The sequence below is a fragment of the Dendrobium catenatum genome, unplaced genomic scaffold, assembly GCF_001605985.2.
Source record: "Dendrobium catenatum unplaced genomic scaffold, ASM160598v2 fragScaff_scaffold_1263, whole genome shotgun sequence".
NCBI classification, from domain to species: Eukaryota; Viridiplantae; Streptophyta; class Magnoliopsida; order Asparagales; family Orchidaceae; genus Dendrobium; species Dendrobium catenatum.
In genome coordinates, this window is record NW_021319725.1 from 693,297 (window position 1) to 719,709 (window position 26,413).

The 26,413-nt window shown below is 37.1% G+C and overlaps 1 protein-coding gene across 8 annotated transcripts; it reads left to right on the plus strand.

Annotated features, from left to right (window-relative positions):
* The first annotated feature begins 667 nt into the window (after nt 1-667).
* On the plus strand, nt 668-22,558 carry LOC110106181 (probable glucosamine 6-phosphate N-acetyltransferase 2). 8 transcript variants are annotated; one of them, XM_028699366.1, is made up of 3 exons: nt 668-1,224; nt 17,134-17,154; nt 22,456-22,558. In XM_028699366.1, exon 1 carries the CDS (start codon nt 705-707, stop codon nt 1,206-1,208), a length of 504 nt encoding a protein of 167 aa, XP_028555199.1. In that variant the 5' UTR covers nt 668-704; the 3' UTR covers nt 1,209-1,224; nt 17,134-17,154; nt 22,456-22,558. The 8 variants fall into 8 exon arrangements, with proteins under 8 accessions (XP_028555199.1, XP_020691678.1, XP_028555200.1 ...); XM_020836019.2 differs by having other exon boundaries at nt 668-1,215; XM_028699367.1 differs by lacking the exons at nt 17,134-17,154; nt 22,456-22,558 and adding an exon at nt 14,460-14,731.
* The last annotated feature ends 3,855 nt before the right edge of the window (nt 22,559-26,413 follow it).

Sequence of the window (26,413 nt, forward strand, 5' to 3'; positions counted from 1 at the left end):
ATGTAATATAAAAGAAGAGACCTAAGATATTCCATATGAAATAAATACATTTGTCATATTATCTTCATTGATGAAATATATGAGCAGTCATGAAATAAAAAAAAAGCTAGTATAATAAAATAAAAAATCATAAGATCCATTAAAATTCACATCTTAATTAGAAGAAAACCCTTTAAATAAAAATGCAAATAAAAAATTGATAGACCATTTGATTTTCTTAGAAGAACTAATTAAAATTATGATAATTTTATTATAAAATATATTTTGCATTCCTGTTCAAATGGCGACCGCTTGACAATACCTAGATAAAAATATTTAGGAAGGTGTAAAATATTTTGAGTTTTATTAAGTTTACTTGTTTTGATTGAATATAGAGATATATTATCTATATATAACATTATAATTAATAAATAAAATTAATTGTAGTGAAAATATAGAGTTACTTTGAAATTAATTTTGCATTTTAAGTAAAATATAAAATTAATTTATATTTTGAATATAAATTTATATTAATTTTACATTTTCATTTTAAATAAAAAATGAGAATTGTTTTTACATTTTTACTCTTTTTTTAATTTAAATTAATTTTCTATTATTTATATATTTCTATTATTTATATATTGAACATAATTATATAAAAATAGTGTCGCTACTTAAAATTTGAGCGTAGAATTTTACTTGCCGGCAAGGCTACAATATTTTCCATGGATTCGGAAGCATCAAACGATACGCGGACTGGCGACACCGACCCCTATACCGACGATCTTCTTCCAATCCGATATCTCGAGATCTCCGACCACGCCAAGGGTTTCGTGGAGCTCCTTGGTCAGCTCAGTCCCTGCCCTCCAATCTCCGTCGCTGAATTCTGCTCCCGCTTCGCGGAACTCGCAGCCCTCGGTGACGATCACATCATCTGCGTCATTGAGGATCCGAAAACTAGTCGGATCGTTGCCACCGGCAGCGTTTTCGTGGAGAAAAAGTTCCTCCGCGGTTGCGGCAAGGTAGGCCACATCGAGGACGTCGTCGTCGATGGCGCAGCTCGCTGCCGCCGTCTTGGGCAGCGAGTTGTGAGGTTCCTTGCGGAACATGCTAGGGTTGCAGGTTGCTATAAAGTTATCCTTGATTGCACCTCGGAACTTAGAGGATTCTATGAGAAGTGCGGTTTCGTGGAGAAGAATGTGCAAATGGCGATGTACTTCCAAGATTGATGTGGATGTATGTAAGGTTGCTGAGTTATTGATCAATGCTTTTGGCCATTTTTCAATTTTGGTTTAAACTAGCTTCTATAGTTTAGTTAGTTTAAAATTTTAGCCGTTTGTTAGCCCTTTATTATGTTCAACTTTATCATATATTTGTGTAGTTTCGAGATAAGTTGTTGGTTTTGAATAATTAATTTCTCTCATATGTTTTTCCTATAGATGCATTCAATCTCTTGCATTGGGAGCCTGAGTCCAATTTAGAGTGGTGAAAAAAACTTTAGAAAACAAAAAGTGGCTAGGAAATTTCGAGTTATTTATTCCTCTAATGACTATTTATACATAAAATTACATATAGAATAATTGGAAATAACTGAATATAATAACTCATAAAAAATATGTTTATCAACCTTCTACCCCCTTTAGGGCTTGTCGAATGCGTCAATTGGTACAATGCAAGTAATACGAGTCTTCCTTCATTACTTTCTTTTACATGGATCCGTGGAAGAGTTGTTTTCTTACTTGGACGAGTGATCTGTGGAATTGGATTTGATGTTTGTAAGAAAGATTTTATATATATGGGAAAATTTTTGAAGAGATATATATTGATATGTGTGATACAAAGTAGAAGTGTGTTGATATGTTGATCATTATTACTTGGCGATGGTTTTGTGGCTTGAGCTTGTTGGAGACTTTAGTTAGGCTTATTCCTCCTTGCATAAACTTGAAGTGACATTGATTCAAATTTACGTAGTTGGGATGTCAAGATGGAAATGAGTGGGTTTCTTAAATTTATCTTATAGTTGGTTGTTCTCCCTCTGAAGATGAGTTTGATTGAAAAAATTCACTTTTCATCATACATGACATCTTTTGAAATGAAGAAATTTTTAGTGAACGAAGGATGACACTTATATTTGTTTTTAGTGGAGAAATACCCAACAAAGACATATTTGAGTGCTATTGGATCAAGCTCATCCCAAAGTTGTTTATGGATATGGACATAAGCAATACACCCAAATATTTTTTGAGAAAAATTTGAGAAGAAGTTGTTTGTAGGGAAGTATTTCACAAGGTAGTTCAGGGAACTTTTGAATTAAATTACTCTTGAGGGTATTTGATTAACCATATATGTGGTGATTAGGAATGCTTGATTTTGGAAAAAAGAAGATTTTCGATGACTTCGAGAAGGTGATGGTATTTTCTTTTTATGATCTCATTTTGCTGGGGGATGTCAGGATGGGAGGATTGTTGAATGATATGCCATTTATTTAAGAAAGAAGATAAACTTTGGTTATAATAATCATAATGCAAAATGCTTGATGTCATCTTATTTTTGATTTTTTATTATATCAATAAAGATCGTGAGGGTAAAGCCGACACCAAAATTTTGTTTGATAATATATATCCATGCCATTTGAGTACAATCATAAAAAAAAGTGATAAATGTTATGGATTCTTGAGGGCCCTTAACTATCAGAGTGAATTAATATGAAAAGAGTAGATCTGGAATCACTTTCAGTAAAAGAATTTCAATGATGTTTTATTATTTCAGAAGTCTCACTATGAAAGTCTTCATTTTGAACATTCATCAAATACAAGAAAATATATATTGTAAGATTTTAAAAGAGGGATGCCTTAGCTTGTAATGATATTCTCAAATGATTTCTATATTGAAAATGAATGTTTTTATATTCAAGAATGTATAACACATCATTTTCTTTAGCTTGCCCAATTATTTTCCTCATATTGAGGTCCTAAAATAATTTGTGAAAAATGTTACCTTGTAGTTGTGTTATTTAGTCTTTTTATACTTCGATAGAATATTTACTGCAACGTTAGGAATATGAAGTACATCGTTGAAGGTAAATGCTAGAAAAATAAGAATATTCCTTTGATCTACAATAGTTGTTAGTGAATCATCAGCTATTTATATTTTTCTATTGATGGGCAGGGTTTTTAGGTTTGGAAAAAATTAATAAAGTTTTTCATATGATCACTAGCTCTTAAATCTAGGATTTAGATGTGAGGGGAATTTGAGATATTAAAAACACAGGAATTAGAATTCATACCATTTTGGGTTAGAAAGTACGACTCAAATAATTTTTCTAGAGAGTTAGAGAAAGTTCTTGAGTTTATCAATTTTTTCTGAGTTGAACCTTTCTAATTTCAAATGGCAATTTTGCTCTTTTGAGTGACCTCTTTGTTTTCACCATTATCTTCGAGCTTTCCATGAGATTTTCAATATTTTTCATTGATTTGCTCTTTTTTCTTGTAGTAGTTGCACCGGAGATTTCCTTTGAGAGAAGATTTTTGCCCCTGTTTTTGGGAAGAAGTAATTACAAGTTCTTTATCTTGAGCTTCCATGGTCATTATAGCAGATATTTCTGAGGTTTTGTTGTTAAGCATTTCCATCATTTTTTCTTCTTTGGCTCATGTAATTGAGAAGACTTCATTCAGAGATGGTAGATTTTTTCAGCTTAAATTAAATATCAATTGGTTGAATTTATTATCACGTTTTGTAAGAAACTCAAAAAACTCTCTCTCTTTCTACGAACGGCTTGGGAATCATTGCATTATTACTACATGTCATGTCTTAGTTCAAGCCATTAAACATTCATTGCATTAAAATATTCTTTGATAGGAATATTACCTTGCTTGGTTGTTAATATTTTAGTTTTGATTTCATAGATCAACATCCTTAACTTATGATTACGTTTGTTTGATGGTATCTCAAGCGCCTTTTGCAGTTGTTAGGAACATATATGACCCACTAATTTGAGAATCACAATATTAATAACCATGTCATGGTTATGGAATTTGTTTCATTCCGAAGTGCGAACATTGAGTCTTTTGGCGCTGGAGAGGATCCATAGGATGATGGATTTTTTCCTTTCTTTTAAGAAAGGTCTTCACACATTAGGATCACTTCATGTAATTTCTTCTATTCAAGGAATATGAGGCATATTGCTCTCAATTAGTCTGATTTTTTCCATTCATGATTTTTGACTTTTTAGAAGGAAAGTCAAAGAAGCTAGTCATGTTGAAGAGCGAAAAGAACAAAAGTGAGGTCAAACAAAGGATGAAATAAAGATAACCCTAAGTTTCCTCTAATATCATGTAGAAAAGATGAAATGGCTAGAAATTTTGAGTTGTTTATTCCCTCAATGGGCATGTATACGCAAAATTACATAAAGAATAATTATAAATAATTAAATATAATATCTCTAAAAAAAAAAAATGCTCATCAACTGGTTGCCTGCTTTAGAGCTCGCCGGATGCACTAATTGGCACCACATGAGTAATCAGAGGCTTTTTTCTATTCTTGTATATGGATCTGTATGAGAGGTGTTTTCTTACTTGAACGAGTGATTTGTGGCTTCTTCTTTCCTCCCAAGCATTTTTTTTTACCCCACTAGGCCTGTTGGCCTTTGGTCCCCACTAGGTCCTCCGGCCTTTCAAAAAAACCTATTCCATGCCCTCCAGCCACATCAGTGGTCTTCAATATCTAGCCAATGCCACTTCGTTTACTTCTATGTCATATGACATAACCTAAGTTACACAAGGATTCACATAGGTAACAAATATCAATGATAGATTAGTGGGTCATGGAATCCATTTGTCCTAATGATTTTATGCATCCGTGACAGTACCTTTGGCTACAAAAACATTGAAATTCTACCTGAATGTCACAAATCCATCATCATATTGTTTGACTTGGAATATGTAATTCCTGCTTTAATGCCATGCAATTCCTGTCTGAATTTGGAATATGCAATTATTCCATTATTTTCTGTGCACCAAAGCTGCTATAATGCTGTAAGTAAATATTTTCATATTAGCAATATTGTTACTTTGTAAGAAATGGAACAGCTTCCTTATTGCGGTATACTTTGAATCTATATGAAACTGCGCTCTCCATCTGTCCCACAATTCTTTTGACCTCAAATACATGCTGATTTAAAGTTTCTGTATTAATGCGGAACAGTAGTTTATCATTGAATGTCAATTTTTTGCATTGAGGAAGGCCCTAAAGACTATCCCATCCGCAATCATCCAGACGAACATTTAATTTTAGGCCCACATTATTCGACATCCAAAATCATTGACAGCTTGTATTATCTGAAAGACTACTAACTAGGAGGCATGTAGATTGGAACTGCTATATTGATAAAGAGATATTAGGAAGAAACTTGGCTAATTTTTATGACGGTATATGTTAATGCAATACTTGCATAGGCAAATGCATTCTCTCTCTCTCTCTCTATATATATATGTAGTAACGATAGAAAGGGAATAAAGAGTTTGTTACAGAGCATAGGCGTTTTATCTATCAGTGGTTGTGATCAGCTGGTGTGATTATATCTGTATGGTTGATATTAATTTATAGAGGTAGTAGCTGCTCTTGTGTGAGTATATTTGAGCATGTGTGGTTATTACCTTCTGATGGGGACATCAAATCATGCAAAGTATATCAGAGACGTGACCGATGATCTACGGCCACAATCGTGCCGATCTATTTTCGAGTCTTCATTTGCATTTGTTTTATTTATTTGCTTTATGTATTTGTTTTAGTAGTATTTCCCGCTATACATTTATACCCTTACTTAAGGGTTTTGTCATATGTAAGCCCTAGGGGCAATATCGTCTTTTATTTTCTCTTTCATTATATGAGGCTATATATAGACCCCTTATGTTTCTTTTGAAGTTAATGAATGAATGAATTATAATCAAATTTATGCAAGTTAAGTTCTTGTGAGAGCTTGAGAGTCTTTGGAAAGAAATCCCTAGGAGAGGGAATCGAATCACCCACCAACCTTGGAAGCATCCGGGTTTGTGGCTATTTTCATCCCTATTCTCTCTTCTCCTCCTCCCTCCCTTTCCTTCCACCACACAACCCAACCACCGCTTCCAAAACCGCCGGCCACCTCCAAAGCTTCCCATCGCCGGCCAACCATAGACCCCCATCCCTTCCTCTTTGGCTAACACCCCAACCTCCCCATCTCCCAACTGACCTTATTCCCCACACACCAAACTGGCAGCCCATCCAACCTAGCCGCCGGCCCCTTTGAATTCCCCCATCAATGCATGCAATCAAAGCCCTTCCTAATTGGGTCTTTATATTTTAGGTAACACAATTAATTCATAATTCAAATCTATTTGAATTTGAATTTGTTTCCTAAAATACGAAGTTCTATTTTAGGAAAGTTTTCAAAATTAATCATATTTGAATTTTAAATTAGATTGGAATGAGATCCCTCCTTCCTAATTTAATATTCCAAATTAAGTAGGCTTGATTTCTTTCCCCCAAATCCTTCTTCCCTCTTGATGCCGCCAACCCCCCTGCCCCACTTAAATGCTTTCCAAATTTAAAGCCTCATTGGAAAGAATTCAAAGCCTCTCCCTCCCTCTTACCCGCCCCCTCCCTCTTTCCAAATCCCTCTTAAATCTTTACAAATTAAAGGATTAATTAGGGAAACAATTTTTTAATTTCCTTCCATCCACCACCCTCTAAAATCTGAAACTAAATTTCCCCCAAGCATCTACTCTCATTGTTAATCTAGGGATGTTATTGAAAATCCCCTAAATTTCCTTATGTTGAAGTTCTAATTGTTTTGTGATCGTAATTATTATTGTGTGATTTGGCTTAAGCAGAGGCACCCCTCCCTTGTTTTCTATTGTCGTTAAGTGACTAACGTTTTAATTCTTATTGCTCTTACTTAAAAGCGTGCAAATCTTATTTCAATAATTCAAAGCATAAATAGTCATAACTGCGGAGTTTCTTGATGAAATTCTGACCATTATATCAAAAGGTGACTCGATGTTCAAGAGTTTAACTTCTTTTACTTAAGGGATTTCACACATTGAACATCAAGAATTTGAGAGATAAGGAAATGATGATACCATTGATTTTAATAGGTGCAGCATTGTCATTTACTTTGTTCATTCATAGATGAGGTTTTGGATTGATCCATGGGAAAGAAGAGTGTGGGTTGAACACTAATTGCTGTTAAGCAATTTCTCTGATACCATGAAAGACTACTAGTATAGTAAGCATGTTGATTGAGATGGGAAATGCTATATAGAGAAGGAGATAATAAGAAGAAACTTGGCTAATTCATTAAGATGGCATATTTTGGTACAATTCTTACATGAAAAATGCATTCTCTATATATATGTAGTAACATGAAAATGGGGAAAAAGAATTTCTTACACAGCAGAGGTGGTTTATCCATCAATGCTTGTTATTAGTTGGTGTGTTTATATCTGTTTGGTTGATATTAATTTTTGGAGCTATTGGTGGCTCTTGTTTTATGTATGGTTGTCATTATATTTCAGCAATATCTATCTACCAATGTCAATTTCAATCATTCTATGTCTCATTCATCGCAAAATAGCTTTGGCACCAATTAAGAATCTGGTGATACGCCTTGGGATAAAAAAACAGCCAACGAACAAGAGAAATTTAGCACAAAATAGATTTTTTTATTGCTAGGAATCAAATAACAAAAGTAAGATACAATGGTCCTCTTTTGAGAGGAGGACCTTCTCTTCCAAACCCTAGACGCCGCTAGGATCCCTCATACAAAGAAAACTATAGCCCTTAAAATAAAATCTGCATGAGAATAAAATAAACCCTACTATGAACTTAAACAAGCATCCTCTCCCTCCCTCCAAAATTAGCCTCCTTCCTAATATGTTTCTCTCATTAACTTGGAAAACAATTTAATTAGGAAATGTTTCAATAAGGAAAGTTTCTCCTAATATAATGCTTTAATTCTCTACTGGGCCCCACTCCCTCATCCGCCTCTCTCCGTGTCCGCCGGCCCCACCTAGGTTGGACTTCCTTGCTGGGTTGGCTAGTCTTTCCCTACTTTTGCTATATCAATACTCCCCCAAAATTTCCACCTTGTCCCCAAGGTGGAATGCACTGAACTACTGCTGCATAGTCTAGTAGGACTCCAACGTGACCTCGTGCTTCGGTAGACCCTTCCACATGATCAACATTTCCTGTCTTCCTGTTTCTCCTGGTAGCACTCCTGCTACATCCAGTGGTTCCAACAACACCTCCATGTCCTCTATCAAGGTCGAGGGAAGTATAGAGGAAGGAATGAGGCTCTCTTATCACCCGTCGCAACTGGACACATCGAATACTGGATGGATGGCTACAGATGGTGGTAACTGTAGGTGATAAGCCACGGCCCCTATATGCTTCACTATCTCGTATGGCCCAAAATATCAGGAGGATCGCTTATAATTCCTTCTTCATGCCAAGGTTTTTTGTCCGTAAACCTTATCGGTCATTGATGAGCTGCTAGATGGGTTGCATGGCTCAGTGGTGTTCTCAAAGATTGATTTGAAGTTCGGGTATCACCAAATCTGAATGCGACCATAAGACGACTTTCATAACTTATGAGGGACACTATGAGTGCTTGGTGATATCTTTTGGCCTCACTAATGCCCTCGCCACTTTCCAGTCACTCATGAATAGTCTGTTCAAGCCTTATCTTCAGAGGTTTGCTATGATATTCTTTGATGAGATCCTTATAGCAAGTCGGAGGAGTAGTTGGAGCACTTGGGGATGGTGTTGGGAACTTTGAAGGAGCACCAACTATATGTAAACTTGAAGAAGTGCTCTTTTGCGTAGCAGAGGGTGGAGTACTTAGGACATATAGTGTCCCATGCCAAGGTATTAGTAGATCCAGCCAAGATAGAAGCAATGGTGGATTTAGCCCTTGCCTAAAACCCTAAAGGGGCTAAGGGGGTTCTTAGGACTCACAGAACATTACAGGAAGTTTGTGAAAGAGATACAACTCTATAACCTGGCCATTGATGGAGCAACTAAGGAAGGATAATTTCAAATGGGGGGAGGCAACCACTCAGGCATTTGAGCAGCTAAAGAAAGTTATGAGTAGTGTCACTGTGTTAGCACTACCAGATTTCAACCAGCTGTTTGTAGTGGAGATTGATGCATCATGCTATGGGTTGGGAGCAGTTCTCATGTAAGGGCAGTGACCCATAGCTTATTTCATCCATGTGTTGATTTCTAGGGCCAGATTAAAATCAGTATATGAAAGGAAATGGATGGCAATTATGTTAGCAATTCATAAGTGGTGACCTTACCTGTTGGCACTTCATAGTTAGGACTGATCAAAGGAGTTTGAAGTTCTTGCTGGAGAAGAGGATGGTGATAGAGGAGCATCAGCGGTGGCTTTCCAAGTTATTACTTAGTAGAGTATAACTTTGAGATCCAATACAAGCTCAGGGTGAAAAATAAAGTGGCAGATGTTCTCTCCAAACGTAAAGAAGATCCTCAGGTTATAGCTCTATCAGACACCATGGTGGTGGATTGGGAGGTCTTGAAGCAAGAGAGCGAGCTGGATGAAGAGCTGAGTAAAATTAGATGAGATTTACTTCAGAACAAGGATAGTCATCCTGGTTATTTCTTGGTTGGTCAGAAGATGTTATACCAGGGATGGTTTGTGCTATCAAGACATCAACACACATCCCTCACTTGTTGCAGGAGTTTCATGACACAATTATTGAGGGACATTCGGGAATCCAAATGGTATATTGTCGACTGGTAGCGGAGCTATACTGGGTGGGCATGTAGAAGGATGTGGAGAAGTGGTGATTAGTTGTGATGTATGCCAGAGATACAAATATCAGGTTATGGCTCCAGGTGGTCTTTTACAACCTTTAGCTTTACCTGAGAAGGTGTGGGAAGAGGTGATTATGGACTTCATTGAGGGATTGCCTAAGTCAGAAGGATTCACTGTGATTTTAGTGATGGTTGACAGATTGACCAAATACACTCATTTCGTTCCCCTACGCCACCCATACACTGTAGTGTCAGTGGCAGTTGCTTTCATTAGAGAGGTGGTCCATTTGCATGGCATACCCGAGACATAGTGTATGATCGAGATAATGTCTTTCTAAGTCTTTTTTGGATGGAGCTATTCAAGGTGCATGGGATTATCTTGAAGCGAAGTATCGCTTACCACCCCCAGCAGATGGCCAGACGGAGGTGGTAAATCACAGTGTGGAGACTTATCTTCGTTTCTTTATCTAGAATACCCAAAGATGTGGGCCAAATGGCTAGCCTGGGCAGAGTACTGATATAACACTTCATAGCTTACAACAACCCAAACAACATTTAAAATCCTATATGGGAGAGATCTCCTCATCACCTACATTATGGGCATGAAAACACACCAATATCATCAGTGTAGTACTTGTGAGTAAGGGACCGAATCTTGGAGAATTGAAGGGACATCTACTACGAGCACAACAAATTATGAAGTAGCGGACAGATGAACACATGAGGGATGTATAGTTTGAAATTGGAGACAATTTATTTGAAGATTCGACCTTAAAGATTGAGGACTGTAGCTTGACAAAGGAACGAGAAGCTTTCTCCCCGATACTTTAGACCCTACGAGTCATGGAGCGCCTAAAGTTGCCTCAAACTTAAGTCATTCATTTAGTATTTCATGTGTTGCAGCTGAGACAAGCCATTGGAGACCATGCACCCTCACCTGCACTACCGGCTACATTGTCGGAAGATATGAAAGTAATATTAGAATCGTTGGAGGTGCAAGGGGTGCGCCAAGGAGACAAGGGGATCATAGAAGTTTTGATCAAGTGGAAGAATTTACCATATTATGAAGCGACATGAGAAGCCTACAACGCTATCCAGAGGCAATTTCCTTCTTTCCACCTTGAGGACAGCAAAAATGCTGACTAATTTTGCACTCAAGCGGAAGTCTCAACCCATATTTGAGATAATATATTTACATACAAAAGAAAGAGGGGGGGGGGGGGTTAAAATGTATTTTTCTGTAAAAATATAGTTCTTATCAATGCTCTGCAATTCCTTTTTTTTCAGTGTTTGCAAAGAGTTTCACTATTAAGAAAATCACAGGTTTGTCAGAAATTTCATTCACTATGAAAGATGCATTTCTTAGATGCATTTCTTAGACACACAACAAAGGGAAGATGAAGTAAAGAGAAAAGGATTATGAATCTTCCTTGGAAGAGGGCTTAGCATTTTTGCCACTTCAGTTCGACAACCCTAGAGAGAAGATGTGTGTGATGCAGGACATAAATGCAAAAATGATTGGAATAAGAAATTTGCATGTTTTAAATTTAGAGAAACAATAATAAGCAAAACTTATATTGATTTAAACGATAAGATTAAACACTAAGGTGATAAAATAAACTTAGGCTAAATCACATGCGTAGAAATTACGATCATAAAATAGTTAATTAATCTAACATTGCATACATGGAAGGTTTTCAACAAAATTCCTATGCTAACAATAAGAGTAGTCACTATGCAAGGGTCCCTTACTCGACATTCTAAATGACTATGCTTTAGTGGAGGGATCAACAAGAATTTTTGCGAATCAAACTATAAAACACAATTGAAAGGTGAATTAAGAAGATAGAACAGTAGGAGGAAAAGTTTACCTAAGGGAAAGACAAGTACGGAGCTCCGACATAGTCGTTTGGATGCTTGGAAATGAATGGACAGCTGCACGATCCTCCTAGCTGTCTTGGGACAGCATTTTGGCAATCTGCAGGTCTTGGAGAACAGTTTTGATACTTGGAAAAATTCTGGACAGCAAGGATCTTGGCTGGAATTTTCTGGCCAGCAAGGAGAGGTCTTCAAATAATGATTTTGGACAGCAGTGGGGATGTTCAGACAGCAGGACAACCACTTTTCTTTGCTGAAATTTCCCGGTTCGCAAGCAGGTGGTTCAGGAAAATAGGGAGAATTGTGGAGGGAAACTTGGGGTGTCGACTAGGGTTGATGGGGAGAGGTGGCGGTTGGATTTGGGGAAGGATTAAGGGAATTGATTTGAGAGCTTAATGGGGAATTAATTAGATAGGGGAGATAGGGAGGGCCGGCCATGCATGGGGAGTTAATTGGGGAATTCAAGATTCCTTCCAAATTTAGGTTGCTAATTGGGGAAAGAGAATTAGAGAGAAATCTCTAATCAATTTTAGATTTGAGAGGATTTGAGAGTTTCCAAAAATAAATCAATCTATTTAGGAAAGGATTTCAAATTCAATTTAATTGGAATTTGTAATTTGAATTCTTTCCAAAGTGAAGATGATCTAAACTAGGAAAGTATTTAATCCTTCCCAAGTGAGAGGTTTTTATTTTGGAAAGCATTAAGGAGGTGGGAACAAGGAGTGGCCTGCGGCATCAAGGCTTGGGGGCTTGGGGAGGAGTTATGGCTTACCAAATAAAGACCCTTTAATCAGGAAAGAGAAATTAAAACCAAGTCAATTTGAATTTGATTTGAGCTTAATTCAAGGGATTTTCTTAAAATAGATTTCTATTTTAGGAAATATTTCAAATTTCAAAATTAATTGAAAATGTGAAATTACGGCTCTCCAAAGTGGGAGTTATACAAGAGGAAAGTATTGATGAGGTGTAAGATATGGGGGGGGGGGGGGGGGGAAAGAGAGGGGGGGGGGGGGGGAGGGAATTAGGGTTTGGAGGGTGGCGCCTAGGGCTTAGCTTGCTATGGCCGGCGGTTATGTTAGGGTTTGGGGTAAGGAGAGATGGAGGTGGGAGGGGAATTGTGTGAATCAACCAATCAAGGGATGATCCTCCTTGGATGACCGGCGGCTAGGTCGGAGGGGGAGGAGTGTTGGCCGGCGGTGGGGATTTTTTGGAAACCCTAAGCCAACGATAAGGGGGGAAGGGAAGGAAGGAAGGAAAGGATTGAGAAAAAAAAAAAGAAAACCACGAATCCTTACTCTGCCAAGGTTGGTGGGTGATCTGCTTACCCTCACCTAGGAATTTCACTCCAAAGCTCTCAAGCTCTCACACAAACACAAGAGTACATGAAATTTCATTATCATTCATTCATTAATCTCAAAAGAAACATATGGGGCTTATATATAGCCTCCTACAATGAAAAGGAAATAACCTAGGGCGTATGATAGGAAATACTTGAGTTCGCAAGTAACCCTAAGGTAATACTTGAGTTCGCAAGCAGACCTAACCCAAACCGGTGATCAAACATCAACAATATTGCTGTCCAGAACAGGAAAACAGCAGAAATCAGCTGTTTACAGCAGAAAAACAGCACTAGTCCGGGAAAATCTGAGATAAAACTCAAGAAAAGATTTGTATTCCACTAGACGATGAATAAAATAGCAAGATACAATTGATCCTCAATTCGAGAGGAGGATCGATCTCTCCCAAATCTCTAGACGCCGCTAGAGCCTGAAGAAAACCTAAATCTAAGAGATCTCAAATTTCAGCCAAATTCAAGATCCCCAAACCCTAGGAAAACAAACTATTTAATGCATACAAATCAAAAGGAATTCCCTAAACAGTTCCTACATTCTAATTCCCTCCTAATCTTCCACAAAATTTCTTCCTAAAACGCTCCTGCAAGGCGAGCGGCTCGCGCGGCCTCAGCCTAGGCGGAAAACTTCCGTTGTTTCGCGTATGGACCGGTCCCGCGTGGACCGGTTGGACCGGTCCACTAGACCGGTCTAACAGCGTACATACGAGAAAGCCCTTAAGGGCAAAACGGATAAGACTACTAAAACAAATACATATGAATACTCAAAAGTAGATCGGCGCGATCAAGGCCATCGATCGTCGGTCACGTCTCTAAAAGATCTTTCATGATCTGATGTCCGCATCAGTGTGAATTGAAGAGTCTAGGAGATTAGCTATCTATAAGTTGTCCTTGTCATCCACAAACATGTCAGCCAACTGCATCTCTGTCAGTCATTTCAATCTTAAGAAATGGTTCAAATCTTATATGTTGGTTGAATCATCACAGAATCTGAACAGAATCTATTTCTTACTTCCATGATATGTATCTTTGAAATAACCTCAAAGACCTAGAAACCATGTTTCAAGATTTTTTTTTTTTCATAATGCCCAAGTCTTATTAAAGTTTAGGGCTGGTATGTTACATACATGCCAAAAAAATTATTTGTATTTCCGTATCTAACATCAAAATTTTAATACTTATATGTCATTTTGGTGTCTATAACACAAAAAATACCACAATTATTAACTTATTTAAAGTGGCAGCATCAGCTTGCAGTCGTTGTGCAGTCATCATTGGCAAACTATCATTGTTTTTATATTTTCTTATACTGAAAACATGCATGTTTCTAATTTCAAAATAAATAAAATAAAAAACTTCGCTTTCCAATTCTCAATTTTTTTTTAAAGCTTTGATAATGTAAGCAGGCATGACATTGGTCCATTTTTTCAATTAGTTTTCACTTGTGGAGATGGTGATGCTCCAGTGGATGCCACGGCTTCTCCAGTTGGAAACAACTAATCTCTGCAATTCTTCTATCCACCCAAAGATTCAAACCATGTACCTTTAATTCTTTTCCTGTTTTATGCACGTCTATGTTCATTGCTGGATGACATTATGCATTTACTGGAATTCAACAGATAAATACTGTTCACCACAAACCGTAGCACACTCTACTTTGAACCCTCTCAGGCCTCTCATAGCACTAACTAACCTTTCCAGGAAAGGAAATATCATAATCCCTCTTTTAAGTCTGTCTTTATTAGTAAAATAGCAAAAGCTCCGTTGTGTCTTGATGTGTTGGTTCCTTTCATATTTCAAGTTATCTTCATTTTTTCCTCTTTTCTACTTCTACAACATATATTATTGGGAAAAAAATTAGCTTAGGATATCCTAATTAAAATTTTGGATATAATGAGTCATAAAATTATTGGATTAACTTTGAGATGTGTAACATAAATTTTAATTGATTTTACATATATTAGACTCATCTCAAAGAGAATCTAATGACTTCAAGACCTTTCATAAATAAAATTTGATCTTGAATATGCTGACCCAAAATTCCTCTTACTTGTTTATCTAAAACATTTCAAACACCCTTAGCTTGGCTTGGCTTGGCAAAATTTAATGTGATAGCTATGCCTTACTTGAGTAAAACAAAACTAGTTTGCAGTGTCTGCCTGATTTTGTACGGATGTTTGTGAGTATTGCCTGATGGGACAGTCTTTTTATGACCAGCGTGGAAAGGTTTTATACTTTTTTCTATCAAAGCATCTTTTATCTTCTGAGATCACTGGGAATCAAATCTTTTTCTTTTAACTTTAATCGATATATATATATAATCCTGGAGAAACCAACCAGAATGTGCCACATCACTCCTTTGCTCGGTACTGCTAACGTGATGCATTCTGGTTGGTCTTTGGACGGCGTTCTGCGTCCAGTCTTTGCACAGAATAATTTATCGCTGACCAGAAAGGATGGGAAGCTCGTCCCATAGTCCGTTGGTAATTTGAAAATTTTGAATCACTTTCTCAAGTTGATTTTGAATGGAGTGAACTCACAACTATTATATTGATAATTGCCCATTTGTGATTGTATGCTTTAGCTAACTAATTACTAGTTTAGCCGCTATTTGGAATCTTAGATCGTGGCCACGTGTAGGCCCGCTTTTAGGATTCTGGTAAACGTGAGAGATTGCATGCTAAGTTTTTTTTTATTATAGTGTATGTTCAGAGAATATTCAAGGCTATAAAGTTTGTTACCTTCTAGCTTAAGAATATCTTTAATATATTCTTTGTTGCTTTTTCGTTTTGCTGATACTGCAGGCACTATATGTTTTATAATTCTCAACTTCTAAAGAAATGTTTTCCTGTGGACCAATTCTTAGGTAGAACTTATGCTTGAAAGTGTTTTTTTTTTTTTTTAATTGAATGTAAATTTCAAGTTGGGTGCATGCGGTTTGGATCTGTCTTTGGCCTGTAAATCCACCCCGCAGGAATATTATTGGTCTAGTGCCCTGAATTAGAGAATTGTCCCAGCAGCCACTCTTACCCTTGCAATCTTGAAAAGTCAGATTAGTTATGTCTCAGGCTTGAACTTAACAGCCCAAAGCCAGCTTAGAAGAAATAACAAATATACCATTAAATAGATTCTAATTGGATTGAAGTTTGGTCATATCCATTAGTACATCCATGCCTATGAGAAAAGCTAAGCTTCTTAATCAAGGTTTCTTTTGGGACAACTTTCTTATTACTTTTTAAAGTAATTTTTTAATTAAAAAAAAATTCTTTTTAAAAGCTACTTTATAAAGTAGTGCGAAAGCTAGTCCAAACGAAGCTTAAATCTAAACATAAAATGAATTTTCTTGATTCTTGTTATGGGGCAACCCAAACCGACTCAGGTGGGGCCGGTTCAAACATACAGGAGGCGGGCTAAACCACCTAGTGAGGCCCCCTTCTTTGCAAGTTCAAGTATTTCCTATCAACTCTTTGGAGTACATAATCGCTTATGTACTACCCCATCATATATAAGTCCATTACACAAAAATTTATAAAATTCCATAATTTTTGGGATTCTATTCAGTGACTGCTGCCTATGCATGCATATGTGCAAGAAATTTTGGATGTACCGCGTGCATATAAGAGTGGTAATTTGACTTGTAAGATAAAGAAAGACTGGATTGATTTTGGTATGAATGAGAGAGAGAGATAGAGATAGAGAGAGAGAGAGAGAGAGAGAGAGAGAGAGAGAGAGAGAGAGAGAGAGAGAGAGAGGGTGCAATGTGAGGAGAGTTAGGTTAAGGTGTTAAAAGACTTTTTCAACTTTGCAATGAAAGTACAAGTGCTTTTGGTCCACCTGTTTTTTAAATGTGGTCCAATTTCTCTTCCTGGCTCCAACCCCAATCTTGAGAAGCGGGACCATCACACCACCTTCTTCCTATGGTGATCTACAGGCAAATTCAAACCCCTAAAAATCTTCCCACACTGACGTCTGTCACGCCTAGGGAATGAGATGTTGACACCACTATATTCTGTTTTTTTTTTTTTTTTTTTTTTTTTTTTTTTTTTGTATCTTTTAAAGATTTTTTATTTGGATTATGTCGGCCTAACCCTCTAAATTGTCACTCGCAGGATATGAAACGTAGTTCTGTACTAGCGAGAATTTGACTTTTAATAGGACACAATGGAGAAAAAGGATTCATGTAGCCGACCCCACGTAGTGGGATAAAGGCTTGATGTTGTTGTTGTTGTTGTTGTTGTGGGAAAAATTGGGGCCGAAGCCCATATATTACTATCAAAAGAAATTACAAGTAAGATAAAAGACTACCCATCATAAGAAATAAAATCTAAACTTATGAGGGTCAAAATAAAAACCTATACCACCCAAAATTTTTCTTTACAACAATAAAGAAAACAAAATAGTGGTAAAAACATATGTAGAAGTGGATACAAAATCAGATTGCTGTAACCAGATATCATCCAAAACATCATCCACACAGTATGTCCAGCTCCAAATAACAGCAAGATTGCCGCCTAGCCTGAATGAAAATATCCGAAAATGCCAGCCAAACAACTGACTCCCATGCCCATAGATACCTGGACTCAGGAAAATAATTAGCAGAATGGCAGCTCAAACTCAACCCTAGTTGCATATGGAGAACCATACGCCATCCAAGGGTAAGTGAGGGGAGTGTCATCATCGTCCAGGAGAGCATAGCTGCATATGCACGAAGGGACAACAGAGATACCGCAGCAAGATTGCAACGAGATATAGTGCGAGACAGCCTCATAATCTGTCCAGGAAATTCATATCATTCTTCCATTGCATAGTTTTCTCAAAAATAGCTCTCTTGATGCATAAAAGTAATGTTTTATGACATTGAAATTGCTTGCCAAAAATTCTATTGTTTCTCTCCTTCCATATGAAATAGATCAAGGTAGAAATAACCAGCTTGTAAAAGTTTAAAACCTCCAGATTCCCATGATATTTCCCATTTATCCAATCATATACCTGCCGAATATTAGGCCTAAGCAGAAAACTAGACATCTCTGAGAACAAATCAATCAGAATATTGAATGAGAAAGGACATTCAAAATATATATGTGATACAGATTCATCACCATTATAACAAAGACTGCATTGAATTGGAACAGAAATATTCCTAATTCTAAGAGCATCAGCTGTCTTGAGACCTCCCACATTAGCCAGCCATGCAAAAACTGAGAATTTTAAAGCATTTCTCTTATGCCAAACCATCTTATACCAGCTGCAATCTGCTATATCAGAATAAAATTCATCAATATAATTTTTAAAATAGGTTTTTTCTTTATCATACCAGATCAGACAGTGCCCCTCTCCCCCCATAAGATGAATACCCGAGAAAACATCTATAAGGCTGGGAGTGAAAAATTCAGGAAATCTCCAAGCATTATTATAAATGATTTTAGAAAGCATAATATCAGGTATTTGATCCATAGAAGCAATACCAATAAGATCAACAAGATTGCTGCCATCAGCCCAGTGATCCCATTTCAAAGATATAGGAGATAAAATGTTAGCTTTCCATCCAGTAAGTTTTTTATTTATACTATCAACTAAAGGCATATAATCCTCCATTTTAAGCCTATAAAAAGACAATGGAATTCCCAAATATGTAATCTTGGTAGTTTTGTTCTGAATGGATAGAGCATTGCAAATAACAGACTGATTGTGAACATACTTGGGAAACATCAAGGCACTTTTTTCATAGTTAACTTGTAGCCCAGAGACAGCAGCAAAGTCTTTAAGGATAGAAGCCAACAGATTGCAATTTTCAATGGAAGCTTCACCAAAGATGATAACATCATCTGCATATAGCAAATGAGTGATGGTATAATCATTTATAGTAATCCCCTTGAAACCTCTTTCCTCTAATAAATTGGAGAATGCATCCATAACAAGACAGAAAAGATAAGGGCTCATAGGACATCCCTGTCTAAGCCCAGCAGAAGATGTGAAGAAGCCCTCAAGAGCCCCATTAATGAGGAAAGAGAAATTGACATCAAATATGCAAGCTTTTATCCAGTTAACCAGACAACTAGGAAAACCTTTTTGAAGGAGTCTAGCAATAAGGAATTCCCTAGAAACTGAATCAAAAGCTTTCTTAATGTCTAGTTTGGCACAAAAAATCTTATTTTTTCCTTTTTTTCCTGCATGAAACAATATATCAGAAGCCAACAAGATATTATCAGTAGAGACTCTGGATTTTAAAAATCCAGCTTGATTGTCTTTGACAATGATGTTCATTACCGGCTTTAACCTCATAGCAATCACTTTAGCAATTATTTTGTAAATCACATTACAAAGAGCAATTGGTCTATAGTCGGAAATGCTTACAGCATTATTGTGTTTAGGTATTATGGCAAGCACAGTAGATTTAACACCACGAGGCATATAGCACTTAGTGAAAAAAGATTTTACTGCTTTACAGACTATAGGACCAATAATGTGCCAACTAGTTTTGTAGAAGTGGAAGTTAAAACCATCCGGCCCAGGAGCAGATTTAGAAGAACCCTTACAAACAACAGATTTAATTTCCTCATCAGTCACAGGGAAGGTAAGAGAGAGTTGATAATTATTTGGAATGACAGCTCCAGAAGAAATAACCAGAGAATCCGGATGAATTGCAAAGGGAGGATTATATAAACCTTGAAAGTATTGGATAATAGAGTTAATCACACTTTCTCTGCTGGAGGAGTTGACAGAGAAAAGGTTAATAATAGACTTCCTACTTCCCATTCTGCTCCTTATCTTCCCATATAGAAATTTAATGTCATCTTCACCTTGTTTGAGCCAGTTAACCTTAGCCCTCTGAATAATCCAAGAAGCATACAAATTGTTGAAACTAGCCAGCATGGAGTTGCAATTTTTGAAAGCAATATTAAGCTCCGGATTGTTATGATCACACGACATTTTTTCCAGTAAAAGCTTCTGATAGTTGTTCAAAAAATCAAGATGTCTGGATACACTATTAGAAGTAGCCCAAGATTCTTTTTTGATATTACTTTTTAAGAGCTTGAGAGATTGACAAAAATGGGTGAGAGGATTACCAGAACAAGGTTTGGAACAAACCTCTAATAATAAATCCCAATACTTGTCCACCTTAGTCCAGTAGTTTTTAAAAAGAAAACGGTGAGAGGCCTTGAAATTGCAACCCGAGTGCAGGATGATTGGACTGTGGTCAGAACAGGAAGGATTCTGAATAGAACAGAAAGACTCAGGGAAGTTATCCAGCCATCCTTCATTAACAAGCACTCTATCCAGTTTAATGTGGATAGGATTATCAAGTCTTTGATTATACCAGGTGTAGTTGCTTCCAACAGAACGAAGATCAATCAAACCATTTTGAAAAATACAGTCATTGAAATCTCTTAGAGCTGAAAGAGAAAGAGGAGAACCACCAATCTTATATGTAGCAAATCTACAACAGTTAAAATCACCAATAATTATCCAAGGCTTATGACTTTCTGGAGCAGCAAGAGAGAGCGAATTCCATAGCAATTTACGCTCATTTATGCTATTAGAGGCATAAACGACAGAGAGCTGAAACAGGGATTGATTAGCAACATAGATCAAGCCAGAAATCAATTGAGAAGTAGTGACAGAAGGAGAGAAAGAGAGTTTAGAAGAGTTCCATTTCACCCAGATTCTTCCAGATTCTGTGAGATCAAAATTGTTGCAGCTTGCTTCATTAGAAAAAAGAGCATGCGAACTCTCAAAAAATAGATCAGCCAGAGAATGAATGTTAATCCTGTTTTCCAAGATGCAAACTAAATCAAGCTTAAAAGATTGAATGAGACGCTTAAAGCATAAAACTTTATCAGGGCGATTAAATCCCCTAATATTCCACGCAGCTAACGGTGGAATAGACATCAGGAATTCTGTTTGGATTGAGGTTTTTTCCCCTGCTTGCCTCTAGCAGGTTTTTTAGCTGTGGAAGTTTCTTGATTTTGATTTTTCTTGGTCATGTTTACCAGAATTTTCTCCTTCCCCAATTTTGCTTGAACCAACGTATCACTCTCATTGTCATCACCAGAAAAATTAGATTGTTCCTTCAAATCACCCTCTGAATTTAAAAGATCAAATTTGTTTGGTGAAGTAAATACTTGCCCAGTCGAAGAAGAATTGATTTGAAGATTTGTGGAAGAAGAAGAGGTTGCTGCATTTGGAGAGTTGAGGTTTGGGATGCCCAAATTAAATTGATCCCCAATCACAGGAGGAGATATCATAGATGGTAGCGTCGAATCTGTGTCTCCAGGTATGGATTTTAATTTGTTAGAAGTGGGGGAGTGTGGCTGGTATTGAAGAGGTTGCCCTATAATTATAGATGGAATGACTTGTTGGACATTAGAAGGTTGAGGTTTGGGAGGTGCTAGACTGTTGCTGTTGGAAACCTGCACTTTTTCAACGACTACAGAGTTGGAGATAGGCATGCGAGGAGGCTTCCTACTAGAGCTCCTCCCCCTATTATTTTGCACATTCTTACCCTTTTCCGAATCATGATCATTTGTGATTTTCTCCGGATTTTTCAAGCAAGCAGATGAGTAATGCATTAACGACTTACAGTGCTGACAAGGAGATGGGCGCCATTCATATTGAACTCTCAGCCTTACCACTTCCCCGTCCAACGAGACTTTAATCTCCTCCGGATATGTAGCTTTGCAGTTTACCAAAACACATATTCTTGCATATGTAAGTCTTGTTTTTTGCTCCGTTAAGCTATCAGCAGCCACTGGGAAACCAATTTTACTAGCAATCCTCGATATACCCTCTGAGTTCCAGCAAGCAAGAGGGAGGTCGTGTATTTTCACCCATATAGGAACCGTAGCAAAGTCTTCCCTAGTAGGAACAAATTTCGGATGCCACTTTTGTAGAACAAATGGTTTCCCCAAAATATACCAAACACCTCGAGTCCAGACCAATTCGAAATCTTCCGCACAGGAGAAACGGAAGAGAAAAAAGCCGTCGTTAAGCGATAGGAGTTGAATCGAACCTTTTAAACTCCATGTTTTTTTGATCGCAGCCAGAAGAGCTTCATAGTATGGACGCCTCCCAACAGAGTATCCAACCAAGCATAGCTTCATATCATCACCCCCAGAAGAGAGTTTTTCTCCAGAAAAGGGGATAATTTCCGGTTCCGAAGGGAAGTGAGAAAACTTTAGGGGATTTGGAGAAGTATTTGTGGATTCAAACACTTTGTTCCAGCATTTAGAGATGGCCTTGACCTTACCACCAGGAGAGTGAACTAGCGGAGGAAACTCGGAGGAGAAAGGAGCTTCATCCATGAGAGGAAGAGAAGAAGAGGTTCCCTCCGGCATCGCCGGAGGGAGGGAGGAAGAAGAGAGTCGAACAGAAGAAGAGCGTGGCGGCTAGGGTTCCGGTATTGATGATTTGCTGCGGATTTGTCATTATTCCTTTCATTCTTTTTCGTGAGCGAAGAATTGCGACTATCAAATTACCCGATGGTAAGTGCATTATTTTATTTGCAGAACTAGTAATAGATGAAAAGTTCCTCAATTTCTCCCTTGCTATTTTGATGTAGTTTTTGTAGGTTCCTTTGACAATGACAATGTTGTTGACTTGAGATTTCCGATATTTTGGCAAGCTCTCGTTTTCTAGGGAAATTATTCTGTGCAGAGTCCGAACTTAGAGGATATTCCGGATTACTGCGTACCTATGCTTAGATCATCTCCAACCGAAAATCTCATTTTTCACTCCAAAATGCCGGAAACTACAAAATGCCGTGATTTCATCTCCAATGGAACGCGTTTTTCACCCTTTTGCAATTAACCGTCGCCTCTTTTTTTCCCGCGACAAGTTCGGTAGAGTGGTAAAAATGGCGGAGATGAACAGTGCAACACCAATATTGGCGTCCCACTGTTCACCCGCAGCCATATAGCGGAAATTTTGCAGTTCGGCTGGAGCTGGTCGGGAGCTCCATTCAAGCGTTTGGAGGTCGGTTGGAGATGCCCTTAGGCTCTGCCTAAGCTCTGCATATTTAATGTGTATATATTGTGTATTTATAGATGCACAGTAAATAAGCAGCAAATAATTAGTTGTGAGGATTTGTTGCTTATTTGCTACATATCTACAAATACGCAAAGTGTAAGCAGAGCATACGTAGAGTGTAAGTAGAGCGTACGCGCTATATCCAGTAATTCGGAAGATTCTCTACGTTCAGACTTCGCACAGAATAATTTCCCCATGGGTGATCGGTCCTTGTGAGTCCGAGATCTCACTTCAGAGTTCTAATTCACAATGTTGGTAACTTTGGTTTTTGTGAGCATGGGATCCAACGACAATGCTGAAAGGATTCACTCACGATTACATTGTTCGTAACTCTAATAAGATAATCTTCATAGATATAGGATCCTCTTATGCTTCCATCAATCCACAGTGGTCAACCCCGATGAAATTTTACCTCTGTCAATCACAGATTCACAACTACAAATAATAGCCAAAAAGGTTGGCTTTGGCATTGTTTGCTCTCTTTTTTCCTCTCTCCACCCAAATTGTTCTAATAGAATATCATTAATGACTTCCTTAATATCTTGCTTGGCAATGATAATCTATTCTTCAATGGACACTCAGTTGATAGACAATCTTTAGCTCAATGAGGATTATGCCCAACAATTCTATTAGATGTAGAGGAGTGTTGTGCTTAACAATTCCTAGATAATATAATTGGCAAAATAGTGCTTCTATGAAGGTAGGCATTTAATTCAAGGATCATTATGAAAAAAAAAGGACCAATATGAAATGTTTTTAAAAATAAGCATCATTGTTAAATTAAGCTGTATTTGAGACAAATTTTTTATTATTTTTATCATTAAATTTTTTTAAAACAAAAAAAAAAAAGCGGTAAAAAATTATGTCACATAAAATGTCTACCTTGTCTGCACAAAAGAATTTTTCATTTTTAGAAAAAATTATTATGTGCGAACACCAAAAGCTGTCCGGAGGCCAACCAGAAGGCGTCATATCATTTTTTTGTTAGTACCATTGTTGTGCCGTTGTGTATCAAGGCGAAATGGTGCGTTTTGGTTGGCCTCCGGACCGCTCGGTGTTCGCAATTAATAATTTCTCTTTTTTTAGGAAAAAATATTCGGTGCGGACACCTGAGGCCAATCAGAACACGATATATCATTTTTTTTGCTTGGTATTGGTATTGGGTACTATTGTGTATTTGGCAAAGTGCACGTTCTGGATGGCCTCCATGCTGTTTGGTATTTGCACAGAATGTTTTCTCATTTTTGAGGAAAAATTATTTTGTACTAACACCGTATGACGTCAGGAGGTCAACAAGAACATGACACGCCACTTTTTTGCTTGGTAATGGTATTGGGTACCGCCGTACCGCTGTGTACTTTGTGGCATAGCATGTTCAGGTTAGCCTTCGGACCCTCCAGTGTATACGCAAAATAACTTTTTTGGTATTTGAGGACCAGCGGAGTAGCTTTAGTTTCTTACCATCATTCTCTTTTTAATCTATTTATTGATCAAATTAAATATTCATGCGTATGTGTGTATATTTTTTATTCTTTTCTTTCCCCTCCTTTGTGGGCCCTATGTTGGATTATGTTTTGGAGGTAAATAGGTGATTTGGTGGCTTGATGGCCACCCTGTCTTTATCATTTTTTTTTTCCTACTAGAAATGTCATTCCACCAATAAAATAATCGGAAAAAAATGTCGAATGTGTAAAAAATATCTTATAATAGGTTAGTGATAATTAGGACCGAATTTTGGAAACAAAATTAAGGGTGAAATATAAAACTTTATTTATAGTTATTTAATTTATATTTATTTTTTTATAATTTCAAAATTAAAATCTATTTACTTTTAACTGAGAATGAGTTTAATTTCTCAAGAATAATTTGATTTAAATCAAAATAGACTCATTTAGTATTTTTCAGTTATAATATTAAATTTATCTTTAAATAAATTTTCAAAAAATAATTGTAAGTGTAAGGGATGGACGGCGCTTGAATAATACTGCATGAATAGCTCATGTCTTTTTCAACAAAATCAAGCCTTATCTTTTGAGCATCACGGGCTGTCCGTTGTTCACAGGACCAGCTTTTCAACGGCCGTGATCTGGATATGGATGCCTTTCGTTATCTCTCCCACTCCTGCCGAAGTCTCCACGTCGAAGCTGACCACAAATTAGTACTCTCTATTACGTGGCCCAGTTTTTCACAGAACAGTGGCCCGAGATTGCAGTGGCGGTTGAAAGGACAGGTTCGTCGTATTGCCTGCCTACTATTTTGAGATGAATTCTTAGGCTTTTTGTGTTTTGATTTTCTGAATGTATTTTTTTTTTTTTGAAAAATTAGGAGCAGAATTTAATTTTTTTTTTTGGGAAATAATTTAATTTCATTAACTATATAACTTAATTATAAGTACATGAGAAGTTTTTTTTGGGTTAAAGCGCACAAAAGTGGTCTATGCGTTAAGGGGTAACAATTATAAGTACTTGATGAAATAAAAGTTCCTTAGAAATATAACAATTGAAATAAAAAAATAAGAGTCATTGTTTCAATCTATTACATAGAACAAACAAAAATAAATGAAACAATCAAAGCTAAACAAGATAACATGAATGAAAACGAAGGCCAACCAAGCAAATGCTCTGACAGAAGCTCTCGGCAACAGCATGAGAAACAACAAGAGTAAATTATTCACAATATCAAAATTACTTCTTAGCTTTTCTTCTACGATACTGGGCATCATGGGAAAAGGATTTTTCAATAATGCGACTCACATTCAAACTATATATATCTTGAAACTCATCTGTTGGGTCATCTAATTCCTCCTCAACACCCCTGCAAGGCGATGATAAGGATTCTTCTAGCCAGTCAGAATGATTCACAAAAGTGTCATCCATATTCAAAGCCAATTGAGCTTTCAAGGCATCACTAGAAATAAGAGAAATATGAACATCAATCAATGGCACATTAACATTCGAAACCTCCTTATTAGGTGATAAAGCCACTTCAAAATTAGCCAAGGGAGAATCATGAGATGCAATAAACAAACCACTATCAGAATTAATTAGTGCCACCGTATTAACAACACACACTCCATTGTTCACCACCTCCACATGAGAAGCAACCAGAGTAAATTCAAGACAAGAATGATAGCAGGAGAAGCCACAACAATATCCGAAACCAACATTTCAGGCTCATCCGAAAGCCCCACATCAGCATTTGAATGATGAATCAAATACTCATTATCCAAATGACCCATAATATCATGATTGACATTTTCATGCACAGATAAATCAACACAAACATCTCCAGGCACATTTTCATACACATCATTAGCAACCTTCTCAGCTTCATTGAAAAAGTACATGAGAAGTTGAGAAAGAA

Excerpts from the sequence above, each read along its gene's own strand:
- LOC110106181 (XM_028699366.1), top strand. The coding sequence starts at position 705 with ATGGATTCGGAAGCATCAAACGATACGCGGACTGGCGACACCGACCCC.